General features: G+C 39.5%; 1 protein-coding gene across 7 annotated transcripts in view; it reads left to right on the top strand.

Annotated features, from left to right (window-relative positions):
- Nucleotides 1–109: 109 nt before the first annotated feature.
- Nucleotides 110–26966, top strand: part of LOC696244 (acyl-coenzyme A synthetase ACSM2B, mitochondrial) — a 130941-nt gene continuing 104084 nt past the window's right edge. For 6 of the 7 annotated variants that reach the window (XR_013411916.1, XR_013411915.1, XM_077986441.1 and 3 more), the window contains exons 1-9: nucleotides 110–334; nucleotides 8354–8538; nucleotides 13455–13665; nucleotides 17482–17689; nucleotides 19328–19471; nucleotides 20960–21113; nucleotides 24815–24894; nucleotides 25099–25222; nucleotides 26808–26888. Coding sequence is in view for 5 of the 7 variants with exons in the window: in XM_077986441.1 (XP_077842567.1) it covers nucleotides 8362–8538; nucleotides 13455–13665; nucleotides 17482–17689; nucleotides 19328–19471; nucleotides 20960–21113; nucleotides 24815–24894; nucleotides 25099–25222; nucleotides 26808–26888 (1179 nt within the window). In the remaining 2 variants the exon portion in view is untranslated. Of the gene's footprint in view, nucleotides 335–8353; nucleotides 8539–13454; nucleotides 13666–17481; nucleotides 17690–19327; nucleotides 19472–20959; nucleotides 21114–24814; nucleotides 24895–25098; nucleotides 25275–26029; nucleotides 26788–26807; nucleotides 26889–26966 lie in introns of those variants that run through there. The other variant, XM_077986439.1, reaches the window with a different exon arrangement.

Below are 26966 nucleotides of genomic sequence, written 5' to 3' on the forward strand. Positions count from 1 at the left end.
TCTTTGGTTGAAGCAATAATTTTCTGTCAGTCCTGGGCATAAATCTGCTTCATGCCCCTTGGATTGAAAGTGCAAGTCCAGTTGGCCTCAAATGCGCTAATTTTGTAATGTCTGTAAACTTGGCTAGGAGGACTGCTGTTACTCTTTGAAAGACTCCAAAGTTATCCACTGTCAATGATTAGCTGTGCTGTCTTTCCAAGAGTGCAGGGATTGTGAAGTTGTTTTCTTGAGTTACCGTGCTCTCTTCCAAGGCTGTAGGAATTCTGGAGCTGCTGGCTGGAGAGGAGGGTGGTCCAAGCTCTCCCCAGAAAGACCTCCAGAGAGGACTTGGCAGGTGAGCACTGTTTCAAGGAATGGACTGATGGGGTCATAATCCATGATAATCTCACCAATCTTTTAGAGTCACAGCTGGTGAGAAGAGCAAAAATCCTCACAGAAAAGCAGAAATTCCTAGGGACCATGAAAGACAGTACCTGTCAAGTCTTAGTGAGGAGGAAACACTGGGCAGAGGAAAAGGTACCTTTATCACAGCAACAGGGAGAGACGAGGGCAGCTGGAAAAAGGTGGTAACAGGGGGCTGGGAGTGGGGTGGTTGTCAGAGAAGGATGAATCTCAGAGGAGGTGAGGCCAGAAGAATGAGGAAGAGCCTGTTATGGAAAAAGAGAGGGACCAACAGGTACAAAGGCAATGCGTAGTTCTGCTCAGGAGCAGGTATAGAAATCTTCAATTCTTATTCTGTAGAAAAAAAGGAGACAGAAATGTCAGACACTGTGATGGTTAATACTGAGTGTCAATTGATTGAATTGAAGGATACAAAATATTGACCCTGGGTGTGTCTGTGAGGGCGTTGCCAAAAGAGATTAACATTTGAGTCGGTGGGCTGGGAAAGGCAGACCCACCCTTAATCTGGGTGGGCACCATCTAATCAGTTGCCAGCATGGCTAGAATATAAGCAGGCAGAAAAATATGAAAAGAGAGACTGGCCTAGCTTCCCAGTCTACATCTTTCTTCTGTGCTGGATGCCTCCTGCCCTTGAACATCAGAATCCAGGTTCTTCAGTTTTGGAACTCAAACTGGCTCTCCTTGCACCTCATATATATACTTATATATATGAGTTTATTAAGTATATATATTCCATTAGTTCTGTTTCTCTAGAGAACCCTGACTGATACATATTTTGGTACCAGAAGTGGTTCTAGAGGAATAGTATATTAAGGATGGAGTTGTTTTGTTGGTTTTGGGGTTTATGGAGTTGGCTCCTTAATATGATTAGATCCCAAAATACTAAGGACTTTACTTCTAATAGTATGGAGACCACTGATAGTCCTTGATGTGAACTATTTAAAGAGTTATACAAAATAAATGCATTTGACACTCCTGATTCATTGCTCATGAGAGGCAAGAAGTTTAGTGACCCTACACATAATACCTTTGACCATACATGGAGAACCAAGGAACATAATGAAGTTGGTTGGTTGCTCCTAAGTTCAGTGGATAAAGTGATGAAAGAAAATGATGAACTCAGGGATTCTATCTCCCAGCTTCAGAAGCAGATATTGAGCCTCAAATCTGCCAAGATTGCCCTGAGTGAGAGTCTAATCTCCTGTAGAGAAAGAGCTGAAATTGTGGAAAAACAGACATAAGCTCTTATCATGTGAGTGGCTGACCTGCAATGAAAGATGCATGCCCAGCCTCACCAAGTGTCTACTGTTAAAGTGAGGGCATTGATTGTATTGCAGGAAGTCAGGGACCCCGAACAGAGGGACCGGCTGGAGCTGAGGTAGAACATAAATTGTGAAGATTTCATGGACATTTATCAGTTCCCAAAATTAATACTTTTATAATTTCTTACGCCTGTTTTTACTGCAATCTCTGAACATAAATTGTAAGATTTCATGAACATTTATCACTTCCCCAATTAACACTCTTATAATTCCTTATGCCTGTCTTTACTTTAATGTCTTAATCCTGTTATCTTCATAAGCTGACAATGTATATCACCTCAGGACCACTATTGTACAAATGGATTGTAAAACGTGTGTTTGAACAATATGAAATCAGTGCATCCTGAAAAAGAACAGAATATCAGTGATTTTCAGGGAACCAGGGAAGATAACTATAAGGTCTGACTGCCTGCAGGGTCAGGCAGAATAGAGCCATATTTTTCTTCTTGCAGAAAGCCTATAGACAGATGTGCAAGTAGGAGAAATATCACTCAATTATTTTCCCAGCAAGGAACAACCCTGGGGAAGGAATGCATTCATGGGGGTAGGTCTATAGACGGCCACTCTGGGACTGTCTGTCTTATGCGGTTGAGATAAGGACTGAAATGTGTCTTGGTCTCCTGCAGTACCCTCAGGCTTACTAGGATTGGGAAATTCCAGCCTGGTAAATTCTAGTCAGACTGGTTGTCTGCTCTCGAACCCTGTTTCCTGTTCAGATGTTTATCAAGACAATGTGTGCACAATGGGACATAGACCCTCATCAGTAATTCTAATTTTGCATTTGCCTTGTGACCTTTATCGCCCTTTGAAGCACATGATCCTTGTGACCTACTCCCTGTTCGTACACCCTCTCCCCTTTTAAAATCCCTAATAAAAACTTGCTGGTTTTGTGGCTTGAGGTCGCCATCATGGTCCTACCAATATGTGATGACACCCCCGGAGGCCCAGCTGTAAAATTTCTCTCTTTGTACTCTTTCTCTTTATTCCTCAGACCATCTGACACTTAGGGAAAATAGAAAGAACCTATGTTGAAATACTGGGGGCTGTTTCCCCTGATAAATTGGAAAATAATAAGACCCTGCAATTTGGAATGGGAACATGTGGGAGGACCTTGGTGAAGCTGGGGACACTGAGTTTGTAAACTCTGGTGAACTTTTTTTGCCAGAAGAAACAGCTTCCCACCCACCCAGTAGTGGCAGCATTCCCTCCCTAACCCATGCTGCCATCAGCCTTTCCACCTTTGTCTGAGGGGATAAATTCTGCACTGCCTGAGGCAACAGTGATGGCCTCCTCTGAGGTGGTTGCCAAGCAAGACAATGTTGATTCTCCTCAGGAGCCACCCCCAACACTCCTGTTTGCTTCTAGACTTATAACTAGACTAAAGTCCCTGTGGGCCCCTAGAGGTGAGGTTGAGAGTGTGACACATCAGGAGGTTCACTACACTGGATAATAACTGCTTGAGTTTTTAATTTATATAAACAGAAATCTGGAGAACAGACATGGGAATGGATATTAAGGGTGTGGGATAATGGTGGAAGGAACATAGAGTTGAATCAATCTGAATTTATGGATTTGGGCCCATTAAGTAGGGATTCTTCATTTAATATTGTGGCTTGGGGAGTTAGAAAATGTTATAATAATTTATTTGCTTGGTTAACTGAAATATGGATTAATAGATGGCCCACCATGAGCAAGCTAGAAATGCCTGATCTCCCCTGGTTTAATGTAGAGGAAGGGATCCAAAGACTTAGGGAGATTTGGATGGTGGAGTGGATTAGTCGCTTTAGACCTACTCTTCCCAGCTGGAAGCATCCAGAAGATGTACCCTTGACCAATGCCTTACAAAATACATTTGTGAGGGCAACACCTGCCTCTTTGAAGGACCCTGTAATTGTTCTTCTCTGTATGTCAGATCTAACAGTGGGAACTGCAGTCACTCAACTACAAAATTTAAATACAATGGGAATAATTGGATCCTGAGGTGGCAGGAGCCAAGTGGCAGCACCCATCCATCAAAGGCAAGGTGGACATCGCTACTGTAATGGACAGCAGAGGCAAAGTGGCAATTAGCGTAGTCTGACTCATGTAGAGCTCTGGCATTGGCTAATTAATCACAGCGTTCCCAGAAATGAAATTGATAAGAAGCCTAATTTATGCAAGCAGAAAACTTCTAGGTCAAATGGACAAAAGACTAATTTGAATTATAAAAACAGAATCATGGCTCCTCAATCATTTTCCAGACTTGAGCCAGTTTACAGACCCAGAACACCTTGAATAAAGGGGAGGCCTGGTCCCCTTGAGCAAGGACCCCACTACATTACCAACAATTTATGCAGTGAATCTTTATCCCATCTTTCCCCAAGGAGACCTCCGGCCTTTTACTAGGGTAACTATGCACTGGGGAAAGGGAAATTATGAGACATTTAAGGGACTACTGGACACTGGCTCTGAGTTGATGTTGATTCCAGGGGGCCCAAAACGTCATTGTGGTACTCCAGTTAAAGTAGGGGCTTACGGAGGTCAGGTGATTCATGGAGTTTTAGCTCAGGTCCAACTTAAAGTGTGTCTAGTCGGTCCCTGGACTCATCCTCTGGTCATATACAAAACACTGCTGAAAGAAATCATAGATGACACAAACATATGGAAACACATCCTATGCTCATGGATGGGTAGAATAAATGTGGTAAAAATGACTATATTGCCAAAAGCAATATACAAAATCAGTGCAATTCCCATTAAAATACCACCATCATTCTTCACAGAACTAGAAAAAATAATCCTAAAATTTATATGGAACCAAATAAAGAGTCCTCATAGCCAAAGCAAGACTATCCAAAAAGAACAAATCTGGAGACATCACATTACCTGATTTCAAAATATACTATAAGGCCATAGTCACCAAAACAGCATGGTCCTGGTATAAAAATATGCACATAGCTACTCGGGAGGCTGAGGCAGGAGAATGGCGTGAACCCAGGAGGCGGAGCTTGCAGTGAGCCGAGATCGCGCCACTGCACTCCAGCCTGGGCTGGGCGACAGAGCGAGACTCCGTCTCAAAAAAAAAAAAAAAGAACCATGGAACAGAAGGAACAGAATAGAGAACCCAGAAATAAACCCAAATACTTACAGTCAACTGATCTTCGACAAAGCAAACAAAACCATAAAGTGGGGAAAGGACACCCTATTCAACCAATGGCTCTGGGATAATTGGCAAGCCACATGTAGAAAAATGAAACTGGATCTTTGTATGTCACCTTATAGAAAAACCAACTCAAGATGGAGCAAGGACTTAAATCTAAGACCTGAAACTATAAAAATTCTAGAAGATAACATCAGAAAAATCCTTCTAGACATTTGTTTAGGCAAAGATTTTATGACCAAGAAGCCAAAAGCAAATGCAACAAAAACAAAGATAAATAGATGGGACTTAATTAAGCTAAAGAGCTTTTGCATGGCAAAAGGAATAGTCAGCAGAGTAAACAGACAACCCACAGAGTGGGAGAAAATCTTCACAATCTATACATCCAACAAAGCACTAATATTCAGAATCTAGAAGGAACTCAAACAAGAAAAATAAGAAAACAAAAAATCCCATAAAAAAGTGGGCTAAGGACATGAATAGACAATTCTCAAAAGAAGATCCAACATACATATGAAAAAATGCTCAACATCACTAATGATCAGGGAAATGCAAATCAAAACCACAATGCAATACCACCTTATTCTTGCAGGAATGGCCATAATAAAAAAATTTAAAAAATTATGGATGTTGATGTGGATGTGGTGAAAAGGGAACACTTCTACACTGCTGGTGGGAATGTAAGCTAGTACAACCACTATGGAAAACAATGTGGAAATTTGTCAAAGAACTAAAAGTAGAACTACCATTTGATCCAGCAATCCCACTACTGGATATCTACCAAGAGAAAAATAAGTCATTATATGAAAGAAGTCACTGCACATGCACATTTATAGTAGCACAATTCACAATTACAGGAATATGGAACCAGCCCAAATGCCTGTCAATCAACAAGTAAAGAAACTTGGGTATATATATATAATATTTACATATTTTATAAATATGTTTAATATTTCTATATAAATATATAACATATATTTTATATATAGTAGTATAGTATATATAATTATATAATATATAATATATATATGAAATATAGCATATATACATTTTATAATTATATAATATATAATATAATATATAATACTATGTATATATTTTATATATCTATATATACTATATATTACATAGTGTGGCTATATATAGTATATATAAAGCATAAAATATATAAAATATATTTGTATATTTTTATATATATTTATATTGTATATAATATATTTTGCCACACTCCTGTGCCTTTCTTCCTTCCTTCCAAGCTCATGAACATATAACATATATATTTTATATATATATATATAAAAAATCTTCCATGAAGGCAGTATGGTATGGGAGAGAGACACCATGAGCTTGGAGGGAAGAAAGGCGCAGGAGTGTGGCAATACGTATTATGTAAAATATAAATATATATAAAATATGTAAATATTTATATATAAAATATGCAAATATTTATATATAAAATATGCAAACATTTATATATAAAATATTTTAAAATATATAAAATATATAAAAACATATATTTTATAACATTTTATATATAAAAATATAAATTTTTATATATTTTTATATATTATATTTATATACTATATATGGCCACACCATATAATAGTTTACTATGTACCTCTATATATAATATTGTATATATTATATAATAGTATAGTGTTATATATCTATACATAACATACTATTATATATTATATATTATATTATTATATATCATATATTATATATCTATATATACACTATACTATTATATATATAAATTCACTCTGAGAACTAGAACAAGACATAAATGCTCACTCTCACCACTTAGATATAGATATATAATAGTATAGTATATATAGATATAGATATAATATATAGTATATAGTATATTATATATAACATATTTATAATATAACATATGGATATATTATATATTATATTATATATTACATTATATTTTATATAATATATTATATATATAATATCCATATATTACACATATCTATATATTATATATAACATAGTATGTATATAATGTATATATCTATATTGCCACACTCCTGTGCCTTTCTTCATTCCAAGCTTATGGATTTTTTTAATATATATATATAAAATATATATATCATCTTCCATGAAGACAGCATGGTATGGGAGAAAGACAGCATGAGCTTAGAAGGAAGAAAGGCACAGGCATGTGGCAATATATATAATATCCATATAATATATATTATATAAAATGTAAATATATATGAAATAGAATTTTTCATATTTCATATATACTATATATAATGCATACATAGTATATATAATATATAGTATCATATATAGGGTATATATATATAATGAAATACTACTCAGCCATAAATAGGAATGACTTAATGGCATTTGCAGCAATCTGGATGGGATTGGAGACCATCGTTCAAAATGAAGTAATTCAGGAATGGAAAACTAGACATCATATATTCTCACCCATAAGTGGGAGCTAAGCTATAGATTGCAAAGGCATGAGAATGATACAATGAACTTTGGTGACTTGGGGGAAATGATGGGAAGGAGGTGAGGAATAAAAGGGTACAAAGTGGGTTAAATGTATACTGTTAAGTGTATACTGTAAGTGTTCAGTGTATACTCCTCAGGTGATGGGTGCACAAAAAAGTCACAAGTCACCAATAAAGAACTTATATAGAAACAAAAATTATGACAGCTACAATTTCCAAAGTGACTGTATTAGGTCCTGCACACTAGATGCATAGGATCTGGGATTTAGGATGTATCAGTCCAGATTCAATTTAAAGAAAAGAATGCTACTTGTATTAGATAGCATTTGCTATAGTAACAAACACCCTATACATCTTAGTAGCTTTTGGTCATACATATTTTCCCCCTATGGGTCTGTGTGTTGCTAGTGGCCATTCTAGGCTCAGCTCAACTCCACATTTCTTGTTGTTCTGAGTCCCAGTCTGAAAGTACAGCATGAGCTGGGTTATGCAAGTCTCAGGCAGAGGGGAGAAATGTGAGAGTTTCTGATGAACCATACAATCCCAGACACTCACATCTCATTGACCAAAGCATATTTCATGAGCAAGCCAAAGTCAATGAGAGGTGGATACATATTCTTCCTCCTGAAGGCACTGGGAAGTCACATAAAAATGAATGGGGATTTATAATCCTGGAATAGGAAGGGAGTGAATTTCTGGGAACAACAATACAATACCCACTGTATTTTAGCGCAAAGGGATTTATTATATGAAATTGGGTGTTCACAAAACTGTCAGAAGTGTTGAAGACATAGGATCTAGGATTGGGTCTGTATCATCTTGTGCCTTTAGAAAACAGCACCCCACAAGGAGACTGAAACAGATGCTGAGTGCCAATTTACTCATAACCACAGCAAATTAATTCCTGGAAAGAATCCTATAAGGTTGGGATGAATCTCCTGAAGCTGCTGATGATCAGTAGAGCAATCTGTTAAAGAAGCTCTCATCTGTGTCTCTTCTTTCTTTTACAGGTCTGAACATGCATTGGCTGCGAAAAGTTCAGGGACTTTGCACCCTGTGGGGTACTCAGATGTCCAGCCGCACTCTCTACATTAATACTAGGCAACTGGTGTCCGTGCAGTGGGGCCACCAGGAAGTGCCGGCCAAGTTTAACTTTGCTAGTGATGTGTTGGATCACTGGGCTGACATGGAGAAGGTAATGGGGTGGAAAAGAGGCACAAAGTGAGACAATTCGGTTGGCTTTTAAAATTCATCCATTAATTCAGTAAATATTTGTTAAGTACTTATTACATGTAAGGCACTGTAATATGCTATGGACAAAACACTCATCTTCCATGAAGGCAGTAGAGTATGGGAGAGAGACTGCATGAGCTTGGAAGGAAGAAAGGCATAGGAGCGTGGCAACCTGGTAACTCCCTGACAGCCAACACACAGTTTGTTTACACTGTATGTAGACTGTGCATGCTCTGTTGTGACCTCCCAGGGTGAAATGAGGACTAGTGGTCTGGGGTCGTAGAAGAGGTAGGTTTGAATCTAATAACAGCAAATTAAGCCTGGGCAACACAGGAAGACTCTGTCTCTACCAAAAATTTTAAAACAAAATTAGCCAGGCATGGTGGTGCATACCTGCGGTCCTAGCTACTCAGGAGGTTGAGGTGGGAAGATTGCTTGAGCCCAGGAGTTGGAGGCTGCAGTGAACCATGGTCACACCACCACACTCCACAGAGTGAGATCCTGTCTCTCAAAAAAGTGGGGGGCGAATTAGCACTGATCAAAGACTGAGTCTTCCCAGAAAGTTAGGTCACGTGTCCCTGTCAATACAGGTGTGCAAGTAAGATAGTTATGAGGCAACAGTTATCAAAAGGGCTTCAATATGAGACATCCAAGAAATAAAAAGTTGAAGAAATTTCCGATTTTCCTTCCCAGCCCTGAGCTTCTAGACTTTTAATCCATTCACTGCTGATTCATCAATTGCCTTCACCTGAAGTCCTGTGACTCTGTAGGATGGAAGGATTCATTCTGGCTAGGGGTAGGGGAAGGGGTGGAGCTACCAGCATGGGCTTAATACATTGGTGCTCAAAAAGTCATGATTATGACATGATGTCCTAAGTTCCCAACAGTATGAAACAGTCTTTGTGTGGAGATTGCAAATGCCTTGCCTCTAGACTGAAGACAGCCCTAGGTGTGGGTACTCTTAAAAAAAAACATAAGGTTAACATTTTAAAATTGAAAATTTTCAAACAAAAATTTAGATTTCTGGATTTTTTTAAAGTTATACTTCCTTTAAATATGAGGAAGGCCCTTTAAATATTGAGGAAGGCCCTTACTACCATGACTCACCATTCTGAATCCGTAAAAGTAAACTTGCTATATAAACATAAAAAAATTTATCCATTCACAGATAACACCATTAGCAAAATAAATGACTAATGACAACTGTGGGGAAAATATTCAACTCATATGACAGCAAAAAGTTAATAATATGAAATGAGCTTGTAGAAACCAAGAATAAAAGGGTGCAACTCATTATAAAACTGGGCAAAGTATATGAACAGATAGTTCACAAAAAAGTGAACTCAAATGGCCATTAAACATAAAAAAATTATCACCTCCCTCATAATAAGAGTAAAGCAACTGAAAATTTTACTGAAATAACATTTTTGCACCTATCTTGTTAGTGAAATACAAAAGATTTTTTTTTCTTTCAGAAAAATAGTTTAATTATCACAAGGCCTCTTAGTGGAAGGATGGGAGATATTTCTCAAATCTGCCCCCTTGAGAGCTCAGAGACTAGGGTTATCAAAAGACAATTTGGTGGGCAGGGGGCTAAGGAATGGGTGCTACTGATTGGTTGGGAATGAAATTATAGAGATGTGAGAAATGTCTTCAAGTGCTGAGTCTGTTTCTGGGTAAGGCAGTCACAGGACAGGTAAAGTCAGTTCCTTGCTATAGAGTCATGGGTCTAGGTAGTGTCACTACATTTTCCAGAATGCAAATGTCTGAAAAATATCTCAAAGGCCTGTCTTAGATTTTACAATAGTGATGTTATCTACAGGAGCTATTGGTGAAGTTACAAAGTGTGGCTTCTGGTTACATGACTCCTAAGCAGTAAGCAAGCTAGGGAACAACAGCTGGTTACTGCTTGACTATGCTTATAGCTTAGCAGAATTGAGGTCCCTATCATCTGCCATAATTCTAATGCCGTGGAATTGCATTAATTTCACAAAGGGGTTTAGGTCCACGAACAAGAAGAGAGTTGGTTTCAGGAAGAGACTATTGTCATCGTTGCTTTAAAGTTAAATTATAAACTAAATTCCTCCCATAGTTAGTTTGGTCTATGCCCAGGAATGAGCAAGAACAAAATACAAAGGTTTAACAACTCTATTGGCAAGGCTGTGAAGAAACAGACACTCTCATGTGTTACCACAAGGTGGTGTAACTCTGATGGAGCCAAATTTTGAAATATCTAATAAAATTGCCAACATGTTTTCTCTTTCATTTTGCATCATTACTCTCAAACTATGATCTGAGAACCCCTGAGGATCCATGAGACTCTTTCAGGGGATATGCGAAGAGTCTATTTTACAATAAAACAGAGAAAATAGAACCCTTGTGCATCATGATGGGTATGTAAAATGTTACAGCTATTATGGAAAACAATATGACATTTTCTCAAAAAAATTAAAAAATAGGATTACCATTTGGTAATTCCAACTCTGGGCATACACCAAAAAAACCTTAAAATCAGGGTCTCTGAGAAATATGTGTACACTCATGTTCACAGTAGCTTTATTCACAGTAGTTGAAAGGTTAAACGGCCCAAATACTTACTAACGAATAGACAAAAAATCTCTTTAAAATATATTATTGTATTTTTCAATGTGAGAAGGACACGAGAATTGGAAGGGCAGGAGCAAAGTGATATAGTTTGGATATTTGTTTTCTCCAAATCTCATGTTGAAATGTAATCCACAGAGTTGGAGGTAGGGCCTGGTGGAAGGCATATGGATCATAGGGGCAGGTCCAACACCAATGACTTAGCACCATCCCCTTGGCTATGCATGAGTTCATGAGGGATCTTGTTGTTTAAACAAACGTGGTACTTCCCTATGCTCTCTCTCTCTTGCTCCTGATCTTGCCATGTGATGCACCTGCTCCCCGTTCACCTTGTTCCATGATTGTAATCTTCCTGAGGCCCTCACCAGAAGCAGATGTCAGCACCATGCTTCCTGTACACCCTGCATAACTGTGAGCCAATTAAACTCTTTTCTTTATAAATTACCCAGTGTCAGATATTCCTTTATAGCAATACAACAACAGCCTAATACAATACCTTATATAAATGAAATCATACAGTATTTGTTCTTTTGTATCTGACTTATTTCCCTTAGCATGTCTTCAAGGTTTATCCATGTGGTAACATAAGTCAGAATTTCCTTCATTTTTAAGGCTGAAATAATATTCCATTGTTACATATATTCAAAATTATTTATCTATTCATCAAACATTCAGGTCAAATCTTGAATGCTTTGTTGCTTAAAAATCTCTTCTGTCAGATTTCCTAAGTCATTACTCTTAAGTTATAACTTCCACAGATCACTAGACTATGAATACAATGCAGACAAGTTCTTTGCTAAAGTATAGGAAGGGGGACCTTTGCTTCAGTTCCCTAAAAGTTTCTTATTTCCATCTGAAATCCGGTCAGCCTGGATTTCACTGTCCATAATTCTATCAGCATTTTGGTCACAACTATTTAACTGGTGTCTAAGATGTTCCAAACTTTTCCTCATCTTTCTGTCTTCTTCTAAGCCCTCCAAACTCTTCAATTTCTTCCCATGACCAGTTCCAGAGTTACTTCTACATTATCAGGTATCTTTATAGCAATATCCCACTTCTGGTACCAGTTTTCTGTATCAGGCTGTTCTTATGTTGTTGTAAAGGACTACCTGAGACTACGTAATTTATAAAGAAAAGAAGTTTAATTGGCCCAAGTTCTGCACAGTGTACAGGAAGCATGGTGCTGCATCTGCTTCTGATGAGGGCCTCAAGAAATTTACAATCATAGTGGAAGATGAAGAAAGAGCAGGCACAACAAAGGGCAAGATCAGGAGCAAGACAGAGAGTGAGAAGGTGCCACTCACTTTTAAACAACCAGGTCTTATGTAAACTCATTTATCACCAAGGGGATGGTGCTAAGCCATTCATGAGGGACCTGTCCCCATGATCCAATCACCTCCCACCAAGCCCCACCTCTGACATTGGGGATTGCATTTCAATATGAGACTTGGAGAGGACAAATATTCAAACAATATCATGTATCTAGAATAGTCAGATTCATAGAGACAGAAAGTAGAATGGTGTTTATCAGGGCCTCAGGGGAGAGAGGATGAGGGGTGATTGTGTAATGGGGACAGAGTTTTCACTTTGGATGATGAAAAAGTTCTGGAGATGGATGGTGGTGATTGTTGCATAACAATGAGAATGTACTTAATGCCACTGAACCATACACTTAAAAATAGTTAAAATTGGAAATGTTATGTTATATGTATTTTTACCACAAAATTAAAAAAAATAAGTAAATAGAGATATAAATAAACCTAAAGCGATATTTGCCTTTTTATTCTAATTCTTTCATGAGTATTCAATAGCATTTTCCAGAAGGTACATGTTGGTACTCACAACAGAGTGAATGCAGAAGCAGATGAGAGGATCCAATGTTATTCTCCTAAAACATTAAAGTTAATTGCAGAATAAATAGATGCAATAAATAAATAAAATAATGCCACTTTCCTCATTATTTTTTCATTTTGAAAAGTATACTTTATCATTATAAAAAATTATGCATGCTAACATATAATGGGTTTATTACTATTATTTCTGAAAGCATGCATTTATAAAAATTCTGTTTTAATATCTACTATGGTAGATATTGATAGATATAACTCACATAAATAACAACTCTTTAGGGTTTTCAATAGTTTTTAAGACTGTATGGAGGTGCTGAGATAAAAAAGCTTACTAAGCACCAACTTGGCAATCCCAAGACTTGGAATTTATCCTACCTACTTGTGTACCAGTGCCCCCTAATCAACAGGGCTTCTCTTTCTTCAGGCTGGCAAGCGACCCCCGAGCCCAGCCCTGTGGTGGGTGAATGGGAAGGGGAAGGAATTGATATGGAATTTCAGAGAATTGAATGAAATCAGCCAACAGGCAGCCAACGTCCTCTCGGAAGCCTGTGGCTTGCAGCGTGGGGACCGTGTGGCAGTGGTGCTGCCCCGAGTGCCTGAGTGGTGGCTGCTGATCTTGGGCTGCATTCGAGCAGGTTGGTAACTGACTACCTTGACAGAGAACTGTCTTCCTTGTGAAGAAAACTGATAGCAGAGAAATGCAGCCACCTCTTCCAAAAGAAGTCCCCTCCTTGGAGCATGCTGTCCTCTCTCATATGAAGAAAGGCATCTCCCTTCTTACACTTATTTAAGCAAACTATGTGCCAAGCACTTATGCAGAGTGAACAACTACAACGGCATAATTTACATATTCATGGGACTTACAGACCTTTGGAGAAAGCTCTTGAACTATTAATTGCACATATAAGTATTTAATCAGAATTATAATAAGTGGCATGAGAATTCTATTAAAATCTATTAAAACAAATTTGGCAGACTGTGACCTGCAGGCCAAATCCTGCCCACAGCTTGTTTTTGTAAATGAAGTTTTATTGTAACACAGCTATGCCCACTTGTTTCCATATTATATGTGGCTGCATTTGCACTATAGTGGCAACTTGAGTGGTTGGAACAAGAGAGTATCTGATCCATAAAACCTAAAATATTTACTATTTGGCCCTTTGCAGAAAAAGTTTGCCAATGCTGGTCTAAAAGAAGACTTGAATTAACCAATATGAGGAGTAACAAAGTCTCCATGGAAGTGATATTTGAGCTGAGATCTGCAGGATGAGTAGGATTTTGCCAAGAGATAGAGAGGGTTGTGCCAAGCAAAGGGAACAGCATATGTGAAGATGTAATCATCTGATGATTTCTGCCCAGAAAAGCCAAACACTGAAAACAGTAGGAGTTGCAGTAGAGAAGAGTTTAATAATTGCATAGACAGCCAAGCTGAAGGATGGAGGATGTTTCTCAAATCCACCTCCCCAGGAAATCAGAGACCAGAGTTTTTCAGGGATGCTTTGGCATGCAGGAGGCTAGGGAATAGGAAATGCTGATATGTTTGGCTGGGGATGAAAACATGGGTTCAAGCTGTCTTCTTGTACTGAGTCAACTCCTCAGAGATCACAGAACTGGTTGAGTTAGTTTCTTGGTATCAGTTACTGGTCTGGGTAGTGCAAGCTGGTCCATCAGAATGCAAGGTCTGAAGAACACCTCAAACATCAGTCTTAGGTTTTACCATAGTGAAGTAATCTACAGGAGAAATTGGGGAGGTTACAAATCTTGTGACCTCTGGCTCCATGACTCCTGAACTATAATTCTAGCCTTGTGACCAATTTGTTATTTTTCCAAAGGTAGTTTCAGTCTCCAAGCATGGAGGGAGGTAGTTTCAGGAAGGAGCTATTATCATTTTTATTTTAAAGTTAGACTATAAGCTGGATTCCTCCCATAGTTAGCTTGGACTATGTCCAGGAATGAGCAAAGACAGATAGCTTATGAGGTTGGAAACAAGATGAAGTCAGCTGTGTCAGATTTCCCTCAGTGTCATAATTTTTGCAGAGGCATTTTCAAAGTCACAGGGGAGGGAAGCTTGGAAATTACAAAAGAACCTAAAAGGATATCTGTGTGCCTAAAGTCCAGGCCATAAAAAGAAAGTAGTGGCAATAGAATGAACATGTAAAGGTGGCCAGGTGCTAAACTGGCAGTGCCTTGTGGGCCATGGTAAGAGTTGTAGACATTTATCCAGTGGTGAATGGAAAATGATTGATGGGTTGAGTAACACTCAACCATTGATGCATTGAGTGACATGATCATCCTCTGGATGGTCATACTGGATGCTCCATAGGGAATGGGATGAAGAAGGCAATAGTGGGATTGGAAATCTCCAATAAGAGGTGAAGGAATGGTGATGGCTTCAATTTGGTTGAGGTAGTAGAGATGGAGATAAGTGGATTTAACAGGCAATTGAGGGGAACGAATAACAGCGTTTTTCAAGGAAGACATGAGGGAGAGAGAGAGAAGTCACAGACATTTCAGCAAGTGGGTGGATGGTGCTGTTTTTCACTGGAGTGAAGAACACAGATATAGAAAGAGATATGGATGTGTTAGGAAAAGACGACAAGTTCAATTTGGGCATGTTGAGTCCGGGATGTCCATGTGATGTTCCAGAAGTGATGACAAGTTGAATTTAAGGGTCTAAAATCTGAGGTGGAGACAGAAATTTGAGAATCATCAACTTTTACATTAAAAGGATGAGAAGTACAGTGGTATAAAAAAGAACCTCAAGAAACTCCAGCAACCTCCTTCACAAACTGCCCTTTCCACCTCTGTTTGCACACAGCCTAACCCCAACTGAAAATTCTCAACCACCCCATATTCTGGGGACAATGGGCTGAGCATGAGAGTGGGTAAAGAGAAAGACATACATGCAGCCAGGAATTAGAAACTATCAGAGGCAACCAAACCAATTGCAGGAACCTGGAAGCCCATGGAAAGAGAGAACAAGTCAGAAAGAAAGGTGACATACTGAAATTATAGCCAGACGGAAAGGAGAACCCAGAGGAAAAGTTGTGTCTATTGTTCTGTGTCTGACTCAATATGACCACCATGGTAGAGAAACATTCGAGGATATTTACAGGTGTGCAGTGAGAATCCCAAAGTGTTGAGAGTGGGAAGAAAGTGAGCTAAGATTAAAAGCTATTTAACAGGAGGGGCATGTGGTTTAAGCTTCATAAAAAATGAAACCTGTGTAGTTTTTCTTTTTTTTCTTTTCTTTTCTTTCTTCCTTTCTTCCTTTCTTTCTTTTTCTTTCTTTCTTTTCTTTCTTTCTTTTTTTTTTTTTATGGAGTCTCCCTCTGTAGTCCAGCCTGGAGTGCAGTGGTGCGATTTTGGCTCACTGCAACCTTTGCCTCCCAGGTTCAAGCAATCCTCCTGCCTCAGCCTCCAGAGTAGCTGGGATTACAGGCATGTGCGACCAAGCCCAGACAATTTTTGTATTTTTTGTAAAGCTGGGGTTTCGCCACGTTGGCCAGGCTGATCTTGAACTCTTTACCTCTAATAATTCGCCTTCCTTGGCCTCCCAAAGTGCTAGGATTACAGGCATGAGCCACCATGCCTGGCCCTAAGTCTAGTTATTCTACAGAAGATTTTAAAAATCAAAGGAGTCTCATTAAGATAGTAATGAAGAACTAGAATTTAGGAAGGTGATAATCATGGGGTATAAAACCTCAGTTATGTGCAAGGAATAAGTCTAATTTTTAAAGATAAATTGTACAGCATGCTAAATATAGCTAATAATTGAGTACTGTAAATTTCAGTATCATTAAGAGCAAAAATTTCTAATGTTCTCATCACAAAAAAATGTTAAATACTTGAGGTGATGGATATGTTAATTTGCTTAATTTAATCATCTCACATTGTCTTCAAAAATTATAATACCACTTTGTACCCAATAAATATATACAACTATACTTTGTGTGTGCATGTATATGTAAAACTGAAGGCACTCTCATCTAAGAAAAATGCGTTTAGTGTCCCAGGGTTGAAAGAAATAGCCAGGACCTAGAGCTATTGGTGTTTCAAGACCATGGATAATTCCAAGTGCCTTTCTTCATGATTCTTTAGTTATCATATGAGAGTTTTTAATACAGCAAACTCCTGTAGAAATTTTTTTTTTGAGGAGTGAGAATGGGTGAGGAGAATTGTATGTGTCTTAGACTGTCAAGGGTGTGACATTAGCATTTCAATTTCTTTTCTTTGTCTCAGTAGGGCCCTTAAGACTCTGACAACCCAGGGAATCCTAGGTTAAATTCACTCCCTATTCCTTAGTCCTCTTTTTTGTTGACACTCTCCATTGGTCATTACTTCCCCATCCTCTCCTTCCACACTTTCTCCCTGCTTGATGTTTATATCAGGCTTCTCTACGGACAAAGAAAACCATCCTTTCCAATTCTCTAAACTGTTGGCTTCTTTAGGTCTCGTCTTTATGCCTGGAACCATCCAGATGAAATCCACCGACATACTGTATAGGTTGCAGATGTCTAAGGCCAAGGCTATCATTGCTGGGGATGAAGTCATCCAAGAAGTGGACACAGTGGCATCTAAATGCCCTTCTCTGAGAATTAAGTTACTGGTGTCTGAGAAAAGCTGGGATGGGTGGCTGAACTTCAAGAAACTATTAAAGTGAGTATCTACATGTCTCAGCCTGGGTTTTAACTAAAACTGGAAACAGAGCCAAGCACTTAGGTGCAGGTGCTTTATTGAGGAGGTGCAGGAAGCAGAGCATGGGACTAGGAAGAGTGAAGCTGGGAAGAAATAAAAGCTAATGCAAGAGTTTGTTTTTTTTTTTTTTTTTCTTCAAGTCATTGCAAGGACTAAATAGGGCTTGATCTCCCTGGACCTTCTGAGCAGCACATATAATGCCTCCCAGGATTGTCCTCTAAAGGACTGAAAAGCACTGAGCCATCAGCATCTGACCCCCACAGGTTGAGGGTTGCCCTGGGGGTGTTATTGCCTCCACACGCTGGGCTGCACACTCATGCATGAAAAGTGGCTCAGAGTTCCATGCTATGGTAAAACAGAGAAACTATGGGGCACAAAGTGAATCACTTGTGGTGCACACTGGAAACAACATGGTGTTAACACCAAGTGGGTTGAAACCCACCCAGAACTATTCACTGGAACTATGACACAAATCAGGGGTGAGGCCAAGGTCATGAGGGAAAACCCAAGAGATGGCTGATACACTGAGTTTCTAGACTCTTCTTCCCACCTTCTGTATCTCTAACAGAGGTTGATGAAGGGCAGAGTCTCTCCATGTGTCCTTCCAAAAGTTGATAGCATGATTGGCTGGATTAATGATTTTCTCTGTCACATGTCTGAAATCTGAAATCCCTCTATGAGGGGCACATATGATTGGAAACTTGAAGGGATAACTTCAGCTTTTCCTTTTTAATGCCATAGTCTTTAAGGTAGATGTCATAGAAATAAATAACATGATGCCTGCTTTTTCTTTTTAGATGGATTCTCACTCTGTTGCCCAGGCTAGAGTGCAGTAGCACGATCTCAGCTCACTGCAAGCTACGCCTCCCGGGTTCATGCCATTCTCCTGCCTCAGTCTCCTGAGTAGCTGGGACTACAGGCGCCCACCACCACGCCTGGCTAATTTTTTGTATTTTTAGTAGAGATGGGGTTTCACCATGTTAGCCAGGATGGTCTCGATCTCCTGACCTCGTGATCTGCCTGTCTTGGCCTCCCAAAGTGCTAGGATTACAGGCGTTAGCCTCCATGCCCGGCCAATGCCTGCTTTCAAAGGCTCAAAATCAGGACACTGGAGATGTCCAAGAGATGTGTAGGTGCTTCCAGGGAATAGAAGAGAGTGCCAAGAAAGTACTTGGAAAACTCATATTAATTCCACACCTCCGTCCACTTGGTGTCATGCCAGGGCTCTTCACAACAATTAGATTAGCATTTATTGAGTTCTTGCTAAGCAAGTTGCTCATTTCTTTGGTGGTAGAGTTAACTTTCTCAGTAACTCTATTAGACTTGATCTCACTTTTTGCAGATATAAAGTGAGACACAGGGAAGTTAAATAACTAGTTTAGGGTTGCATTGATAACAAAGTGCCAAATTTGAGTGGTTTTCAAACCCAACTCTGATTGACTCAGACTCCCATGATATTAATCACTCAGCAGCCTCTCTTCTGAGGTGGTTCGATCAACTTGCTTTTTTCAGCACAGTGGGTGGTGGGAAAAGATGGGTCACTGTGATATCTGGTGTCCAGGCTAGATCTGAGAAAATGACAATCTCTGTCTCTGTCAGCGAGGCATCCACCACTCATCGATGTGTAGAGACTGGAAGCCATGAAACAGTTGCCATCTACTTCACTAGTGGGACCAGTGGGCTTCCCAAGATGGCAGAACATTCCCACTCAAGCCTGGGTCTCAAGGCCAAGATGGATGCTGGGTAAGCTGAGCTCTCTCTCTCTACAGAGAATTGTATGACGAGGCATGAAGACTTTTCTGAGTTCAAATCCAGTGCTCCTAGGCTGGGCTACCACCTTGTGGTTCTGAGAAAGAAAATTCAGAAGGAAAGCTAAAGAGGACATGGCTTCACGTGCTGGGTATCCAGTGATCTCCAATGGGACACATCTTTTAGATAACACAGGGTCTCAAAACTTCTTCCAGGTGTTGAGCCATATGCCTAGCAGGGTGAATAATTAGCAAAAGGCTTACATGCATTTCCCCAGACTGATCTCTATGTTGTTGTTTGGGGTGCTGGCAATTTGCTTTGATACTGTCCACGTTCCAAGAGGGCAGTTTTTGTCAGCGGCAAATTACTTTGCAAATTCATTGAAGTGGAAGATATAATTGGATAAATTTGTGAACAAAGATCTCAGGATTTCTGGGTCACAGACCTCATAGTTGGGGATTTTTTTTTTTCCGCTGCTACATTAATCCCATTTGTGGAATCATGAAACACTGTGCCAAGGTCTTCACACAATGATATCTATAAATCATCAGAATTTTTTTAGTAGATCCCTCCTTCCATGTTAATTTTAGTATTAGAATGGGAAAATATAATAATGCAAAAAATGGAAAGTATAAATGTTCCATCTATGAGACCATAGTGACAGCAAATTAAATAAGTTAATAAAAATTATACAATAGAAGAGCTGCAGTAAAACGCAGTTTCTAAAAGATAGGGGATAAATTACTTAAATGTAACTAAAATATGAAATTCCTCTTCCCCCAAAAAATTTGGTAGTGATCTCATTTTTCACAGATATAAAGTGAGACTTAGAGAAGTCTTATACTATGACCTAATTTCCCTGCAGAGCTGAAAGCATTAATCATCTTCAGGAAAGAAGATACACTATGGCAGTTCCCAGTCACAAGAAAGTTGTTCATGTCTAGCCTAAATCATTCTTGCTTTAAGAAAGGTCTAAACCTTTTATTCTGCCCTGAAGAGAGAAAACTGATGTTTACTTAGTGCAAGACCATCAGCTGTACGGGTAATTCGCAGTACTTGAAGAAAAGAGAAGCAAAGTTCTATTCAGCCAAACTTGAACCTGGCAAGGCATCTGTTAGAATATTTGTCATGCAGATGCCTTGTGTTAGTAGAATTTTCCTGGGTGGTTACCACATGCATGCCACAAACTGTACTAAGTTTTAGAGGTAAAATGAGAATGAGACCCAATTATATATTAAGTCATGTCAACTGGGGTCCCACCTTCTGAACATTCATCTCCTGTTGATGCAGGATGTGTGGATAGAACACCTTTTCTTCCCCCTTCCTACTTATACTTAGACATATGCCTATAAACCCGCAGGCAGATACACACACACCTCTGCGCACACACCTCTCTTTCCTCCCCTACACCTTAGTGTCCCACACATCCTAAGGTCAGCATGCACCCACCTATATGTACATGTGTTTTGTCTGTGTTTTCAGTTGGACAGGCCTGCAAGGCTCTGATATAATGTGGACCATATCAGACACAGGTTGGATACTGAACATTATAACCTCACTTTTGGAAACTTGGACAGTAGGAGCATGCACATTTGTTCATCTCTTGCCAACGTTTGACCCACTGATTATTCTAAAGGTAAGAGAGGATCCTGTTCGCACCAGTTATTCAGAGTGAGCCCGAGGTTTGCACACTTCAATTTATTGTAGTTTGTTTCAACTTATTTAATTTTTGCTAAACCCCTGCCATGTGGTGAACAGTGTTCAGTAAGCAAGATGGAAATGATCCCTGACCTCGTGGAGCTCATGGTCTAGGGAAGGAGACAGACACATATATAGATGAAAGCAGTATGTTCAGGAGAAAGACATTGTAGGTCATTTGTTCACTCAACAACCGCAATGGGCTCATCCGCTGGTGTCACCTATCAGATAGATGCTGATGAACCACATGTAAAAGGGAAAGCTGGAGTATTGGAGAGGATGCCATCTCCCTCTCTCTCTCTGTGTGTGTGTGTGTGTGTGTGTGTGTGTGTGTGTGTGTGTGAGTGCACATTTCATTTCCTTTTTTATTTGCAGCATAAAACACAAACTGAAGGTAGAGTACATAGAGTGCCACCATCCTAAGTGTACAGTTTGAAAATAATTTACCTATATTAAGATACTGTCTCAGTCAGCTTGGGCTACTATAACAAAATACCATAGTCTAGGTGGCTTAAATAACAGACATTTACTTATTATAGCTCTGGAGGCTGTAAGTCTGAGATCAGAGTGCCAGCATAATTGGATTCCTGGGGAGCCCCTCTTTCTGGCTTGCTATGGCTGCCTTATTGCTGTATTCTCACATGGTTGAGAAAGACAGTGCTGGTATCTCTTCCTTTTTAAAAATAAAGACATTCATGCTCTCATTGGGGCACCTGTTTCATTACCTTGTATAATTACCCCTAAAAGCCCCGCCTCCAAATACCATCAAGTTGAGAGTTAGAGCTTTAATATAGGGATTTAGGTGGGGATACAGCATCCAATTCATATCAGATACCCATGTAAACACCACTAGATCAAGACATGAAATATTCCCACCACTGCAGGTGTTCATACTCCTTCTCTGACAGTGTCTACACCCCATAACTTAATCATTCGTTTGATCTCTATCACCATAGATTAATTTTATCTCTTCTTGCATTTCATGTAAATGGAACCACATTATATATAATCTTTTGCATTTGGCTTCTTTTACTCAAAATATTCTCTGTGAGGTTAGTCCATGTGTTGCGTGTATCAGATGTTTGTTCTTTAACTGGCTGCGTAGTATTCCATTCTGTGAATCTATCAAAATTTTCCCCCATCCTATTGTTAATGAACATTGGGTTATTTCCAATTTAAGATGATTTTCTAGAAGCAACTCAGAAGAATAAATGGAATTTTTTCCTATAGAACTTGATGGTACAGCCATTAGGTAAGACCCACAAACTGCAGCTATGCATTATCCTGTAGCAACAAAGCAATAAAAATGACCTCATTTTGCTTACAAAGATACACCCTATGTTGGACTCTTTGATAGAGGGGTTGGGTTATTTCCCTGCCATGCCCCCAGATCTCTGATGGCCCATCCAGACATCTATTTGGCTGCAACAAAGATTCAAGCTAAGGCATAGATGACATCTTCAAAAGTCAAAAAGTCAGGTGTGGTCTGAATTTTCTTAGAAAATTATCTTCAAATGATACTGTCATTCTCTGTTTTAAACAAATTCTTACTCTGTGTCCTTCCCAAAAGGATTTGAACCGGCTCTTATTAAGTTCTACCATTAAAAAAAAAAATGAAAACAGAAGCAAAATTATAAAGTCCATTAGGAAAATATAAGTTGGAGGTGTAGGGGGGGAAAGACTAAGGAAATTAAGGAGAAATATAGCAAATGAGTATGTAGTTGCAAGTTGAGCTTCTAGTAAGGCAAAGCAATAAGGAATATGGCGTCATTTTCGTAGCTTATATCTGTTTACCAAGAGCATCTGAAGGAAATGATTGCATGATATTCACATTTGCCATTTTTTCTAGACATTTTGCTTAAACCATTGCCATAGTTTGAATATTTGTGCCCTCCAAAACTCATGATGAAACTTGTAAACCAAAAATAAAATCCTAAGGCCTCGCCACCCCCAACCATCTGAATGACCTTCCTCCTCAGCCAGGGTTCTTTTAAAAATTTAACCTAAGAGACTGTTTCAGGCCATGACAGGAAGTGAGAGTGGGACATGCCTCATTATACCTCTCTGGTATTAACAGCAATACAGATTTCAAGTCTGATTTAAAAAAAAAAAAAAACCCATTTTACAACCTATTCTCTCTAACGCCTAGTGCCAGTACCTAAAAGCTTCCTCTGCAAATAAGAACTTGGGTCTCCATAATTCTTTATTTTAACCAAGGCATTCCTTTCTATTGATCCCAGGTCTTTAGATAAACTCAACCAATTGTCAATCAGAAAAAATTTAAATCTACCTATAAGCTGGAAGACCCCGCTTCAAGTTGTCCCACCCTTCTGCGCCAAACCAATGTATTTTTTAAATGTGCTTGATTGAAGTCTCATGTCTCCCTAAAATGTATAAAACCAAGGTGCACCCTGACCACCTTGGGCACGTGTTCTCAGAACCTCCTGAGGGCTGTGTCACGGCCATGGTCACTCATGTTTGGCTCAGAATAAATCTTTTCAAATATTTTACAGAGTTTGGCAACTTTCATCAACAAACTCAATCCCCAGTGGCACAGTATTAAGAGGTGGGGCCTTTAAGAGATGATTGGGTCTCATGAGGGATTAATGGATTAATGGGTTATCAAGTTAGTGGGTTAGTTTTGAAGAGTAGGTCTGTTATATAAAAAGCCAGTTTTGCTCTGTCTCATGAGCCCCTTTGCCATGTGATGCCCTGAGTCCCCATCAGCAAGAAGGCTCTCACCAAGGTCAAGGCTTCTTGACCTTGGACTCTCCAGCCCCTAGAATTGCAAGAAATAAATTTCTTTTCTTCATAAATTACTCAGTCTTGGGTACTCAGTTATAGCAACAGAAAACAGACTAAGACAATACTCTATTATATTCTTCATAAAGAAAAGCATGGGATGGAGATGGTATTATATTACAGGAATACATGCTGCAAATAATGATCCCACTACTTGCTGACTAGGTGACCTTGGAGCAGCTACTTAACCTTGTACATCATGGGTTTCCCCTCTGAATCATGAGGATGATAGTACACACTCTATGAGGTTATTGTGAAAATTAAATGACATAACACAGAACATGGCAAGTATTCAGTACTAGGTCTTTTTGTAGCACTTGTTTTGAAATGTCTATAGATATAAATGTCTAATGTCTTTAGCTTTTCAAAGACCTTTTATAGCTAAAATATATCCCAAAACTATTTTCGGGAAAATAACGTTGGAAACAAACTATTATAAAGTTGGCTACAGAAGATTAAGGGACTTAACCAAGACAGCTGCTGTGCTCAGGCAGCTGATCTTCCCTTAGTTGCTAGGGGGTGATATACTCCTAGGGTTGTGTTAATGAGGGCAAGTCTTAAACTGGCAGGAACAGACATCCAGGATTTGACAAAAAGGTTTCAAAATAGTCTTAGGCTTTTTCACTACCATAATATGTATTCGTTTCCCTGTTATTTGTGTTTTCAGGGTGCATAAGAATTGTGGGGCTCATTTGACCTGAAACAGACATAGTAAACAAGCTAGCATTTTAATCCAGACCTCTATAACTCCATAGCTCACAACTGTATCCACTGTGCATAGCCATAAGTTGGCATCTGACCTGGTGACCAATGTCTCACCTGGCTCTCTTCTTCTAGACGCTCTCCAGCTACCCAATCAAGAGCATGATTGGTGCCCCCCTTGTTTACCGGATGTTGCTACAGCAGGATCTTTCCAGGTGATGGGGCTTTGAGGATTGGTAAGAGAGTCTGGCCCCGTCCCCCTGACTCCCTCACATACATGCATGCCTATCTGAATCTCTTGCACACAGATAACCCCATGAAGCCATTTGCATCATCAAAGCACCCAGAAACCAAGTCTAGGCCTGGGTGGACTTTGGTTCCAGGGAGGCTGAGGGGAAACTCTTATTTCTCTTCTTCAGTTACAAGTTCCCCCATCTACAGAACTGCCTCAGTGGAGGGGATTCCCTTCTTCCAGAAATTCTGGAGAACTGGAGGTCCCAGACTGGACTGGACATCCGAGAATTCTATGGCCAGACAGAAACGGTACCTGTTCCCAGGGGAACCATGGGCTGGATGCACTTTTTGGGCTTCAAAAGTCTTTTTGACAATAAAAAATGTTAGCCACCATTTATCATTCATTTATTTGAGAAATATTTATTGAGCCTCCATGAAGGGACAGGTACTGGGTATTGAAAATTCAGCACAGAACAAAACAGGCAAAGCTCCTGTTTTCTGGGAGATTACATTCCAGTGAGATTTGGGGAGAGAGACAATAAAGTAAGAACTATCTAGCATGGCAGGTGGTGAGAAATGCGATGGAAAAAGTAAAGTAGATGAGATGGGGTGAGAAGTTGGTAAATCAGATATGGTAGTCAGAAAGTTCCTCTGTGATAGGAAAACATTTTAGCAGAGACCAAAGTTTATCAAACATGTCAAGCACTGTACAAAGCTGCTTAGACTGAAGTGAGGAATGGGAAGAAGAACCCACCATGACTTTACTGCACTTCCTGAGATATCTTCTTGGAACTCTTGAGGTCTCATGTGCACAATATGAATTTATACTATTCTATACTGTTTTATTTATCCAAACTACATGGGGACTACTTTCCCTCAACTCTTTCTCTCCTTTTTCCGGTGCCTCTTACTTGTAACTCTCAGCACTTCTTGCCTTTTCCTCTCCACTCTCTTACCCTGCATCCTTCTTTGGCTAATGAGTACCCTTGGAAGAACTTCTGCAGAGGGTTGATGGCAGCTCTGTGGTATGAAAGAGCTAGGAAGAGTTCTGCAAATACGAATAAGGACAATGGAGTTGTGGCAAGCATACCCTGGCAGGGGCCTCCAACCATTCAGAGGAGGACATGTTTAGGATATGCTTACAAGGACACTCAGACTCCCATGATCTTAATCACTCAGCAGCCTCTCTTCTGAGGTGGGTCGATCAACTTGCTTTTTTCAGCACAGTGGGTGGTGGGAAAAGATGGATCACTGTGATATCTGGTGTCCAGGCTAGATCTGAGAAAATGACAATCTGTGTCTCTGTCAGTGAGGCATCCACTACTCATCTCTTATTCTGTTGGGAACGTTCATTTCAGGGTTCAAGCAGAACTGGTGCTGCCATGGGACATAATTTAAAAAGTATATTTTACTGCTTGAGGAAATGGATACCTCATTCTTCATGATGTGATTATTTCAAATTGCATGCCTGTATCAAAGCATCTCATATATCCCATAAATATATACACCTATGTACCCATGAAAATTCAAAATAAAAACAAAAGTCAGTATATTTCAGGCCTTACAGATTGCATATTGGTGATTCCATATAGTTTGAAAGGACTTTGGGTATCCATAGTGTCATATAAAAATGTGGCTCCCCCTAAAAGAGATTATAATGTGACTGTTAGGTCCTCTTCCTGGGGAGTGGTAGTTGGGTTGCTTACTGAACAAACAATTTGGCAAAGCCCCTAGGATTGTGGTTCCAGCAATGGGGAGACAGCCAGGGAATGAGGAGCGGGACGAGCCCCCAAGTGTAGGCCAAGTTCAGGACCTGCTCTACAGAAACTTTTTCTTTTTGTATGACCTTGTACCTCCTCCTGAGGTTTGCTAATCTGTCTGCTTCTTTCCACAGGGATTAACTTGCGTAGTTTCCAAGACGATGAAAATCAAACCAGGATACATGGGAATAGCTGCTCCCCATTATGATGTACAGGTTTGCTCGGGACACTAAGGAGGGAGGAAGTTAGGGGAAACACTGATTTTCAGTAATTTATGTATTCCATTGTTTACT

Source organism: Macaca mulatta, chromosome 20 (genome assembly GCF_049350105.2).
Source record: "Macaca mulatta isolate MMU2019108-1 chromosome 20, T2T-MMU8v2.0, whole genome shotgun sequence".
Lineage (NCBI taxonomy): Eukaryota > Metazoa > Chordata > Mammalia > Primates > Cercopithecidae > Macaca > Macaca mulatta.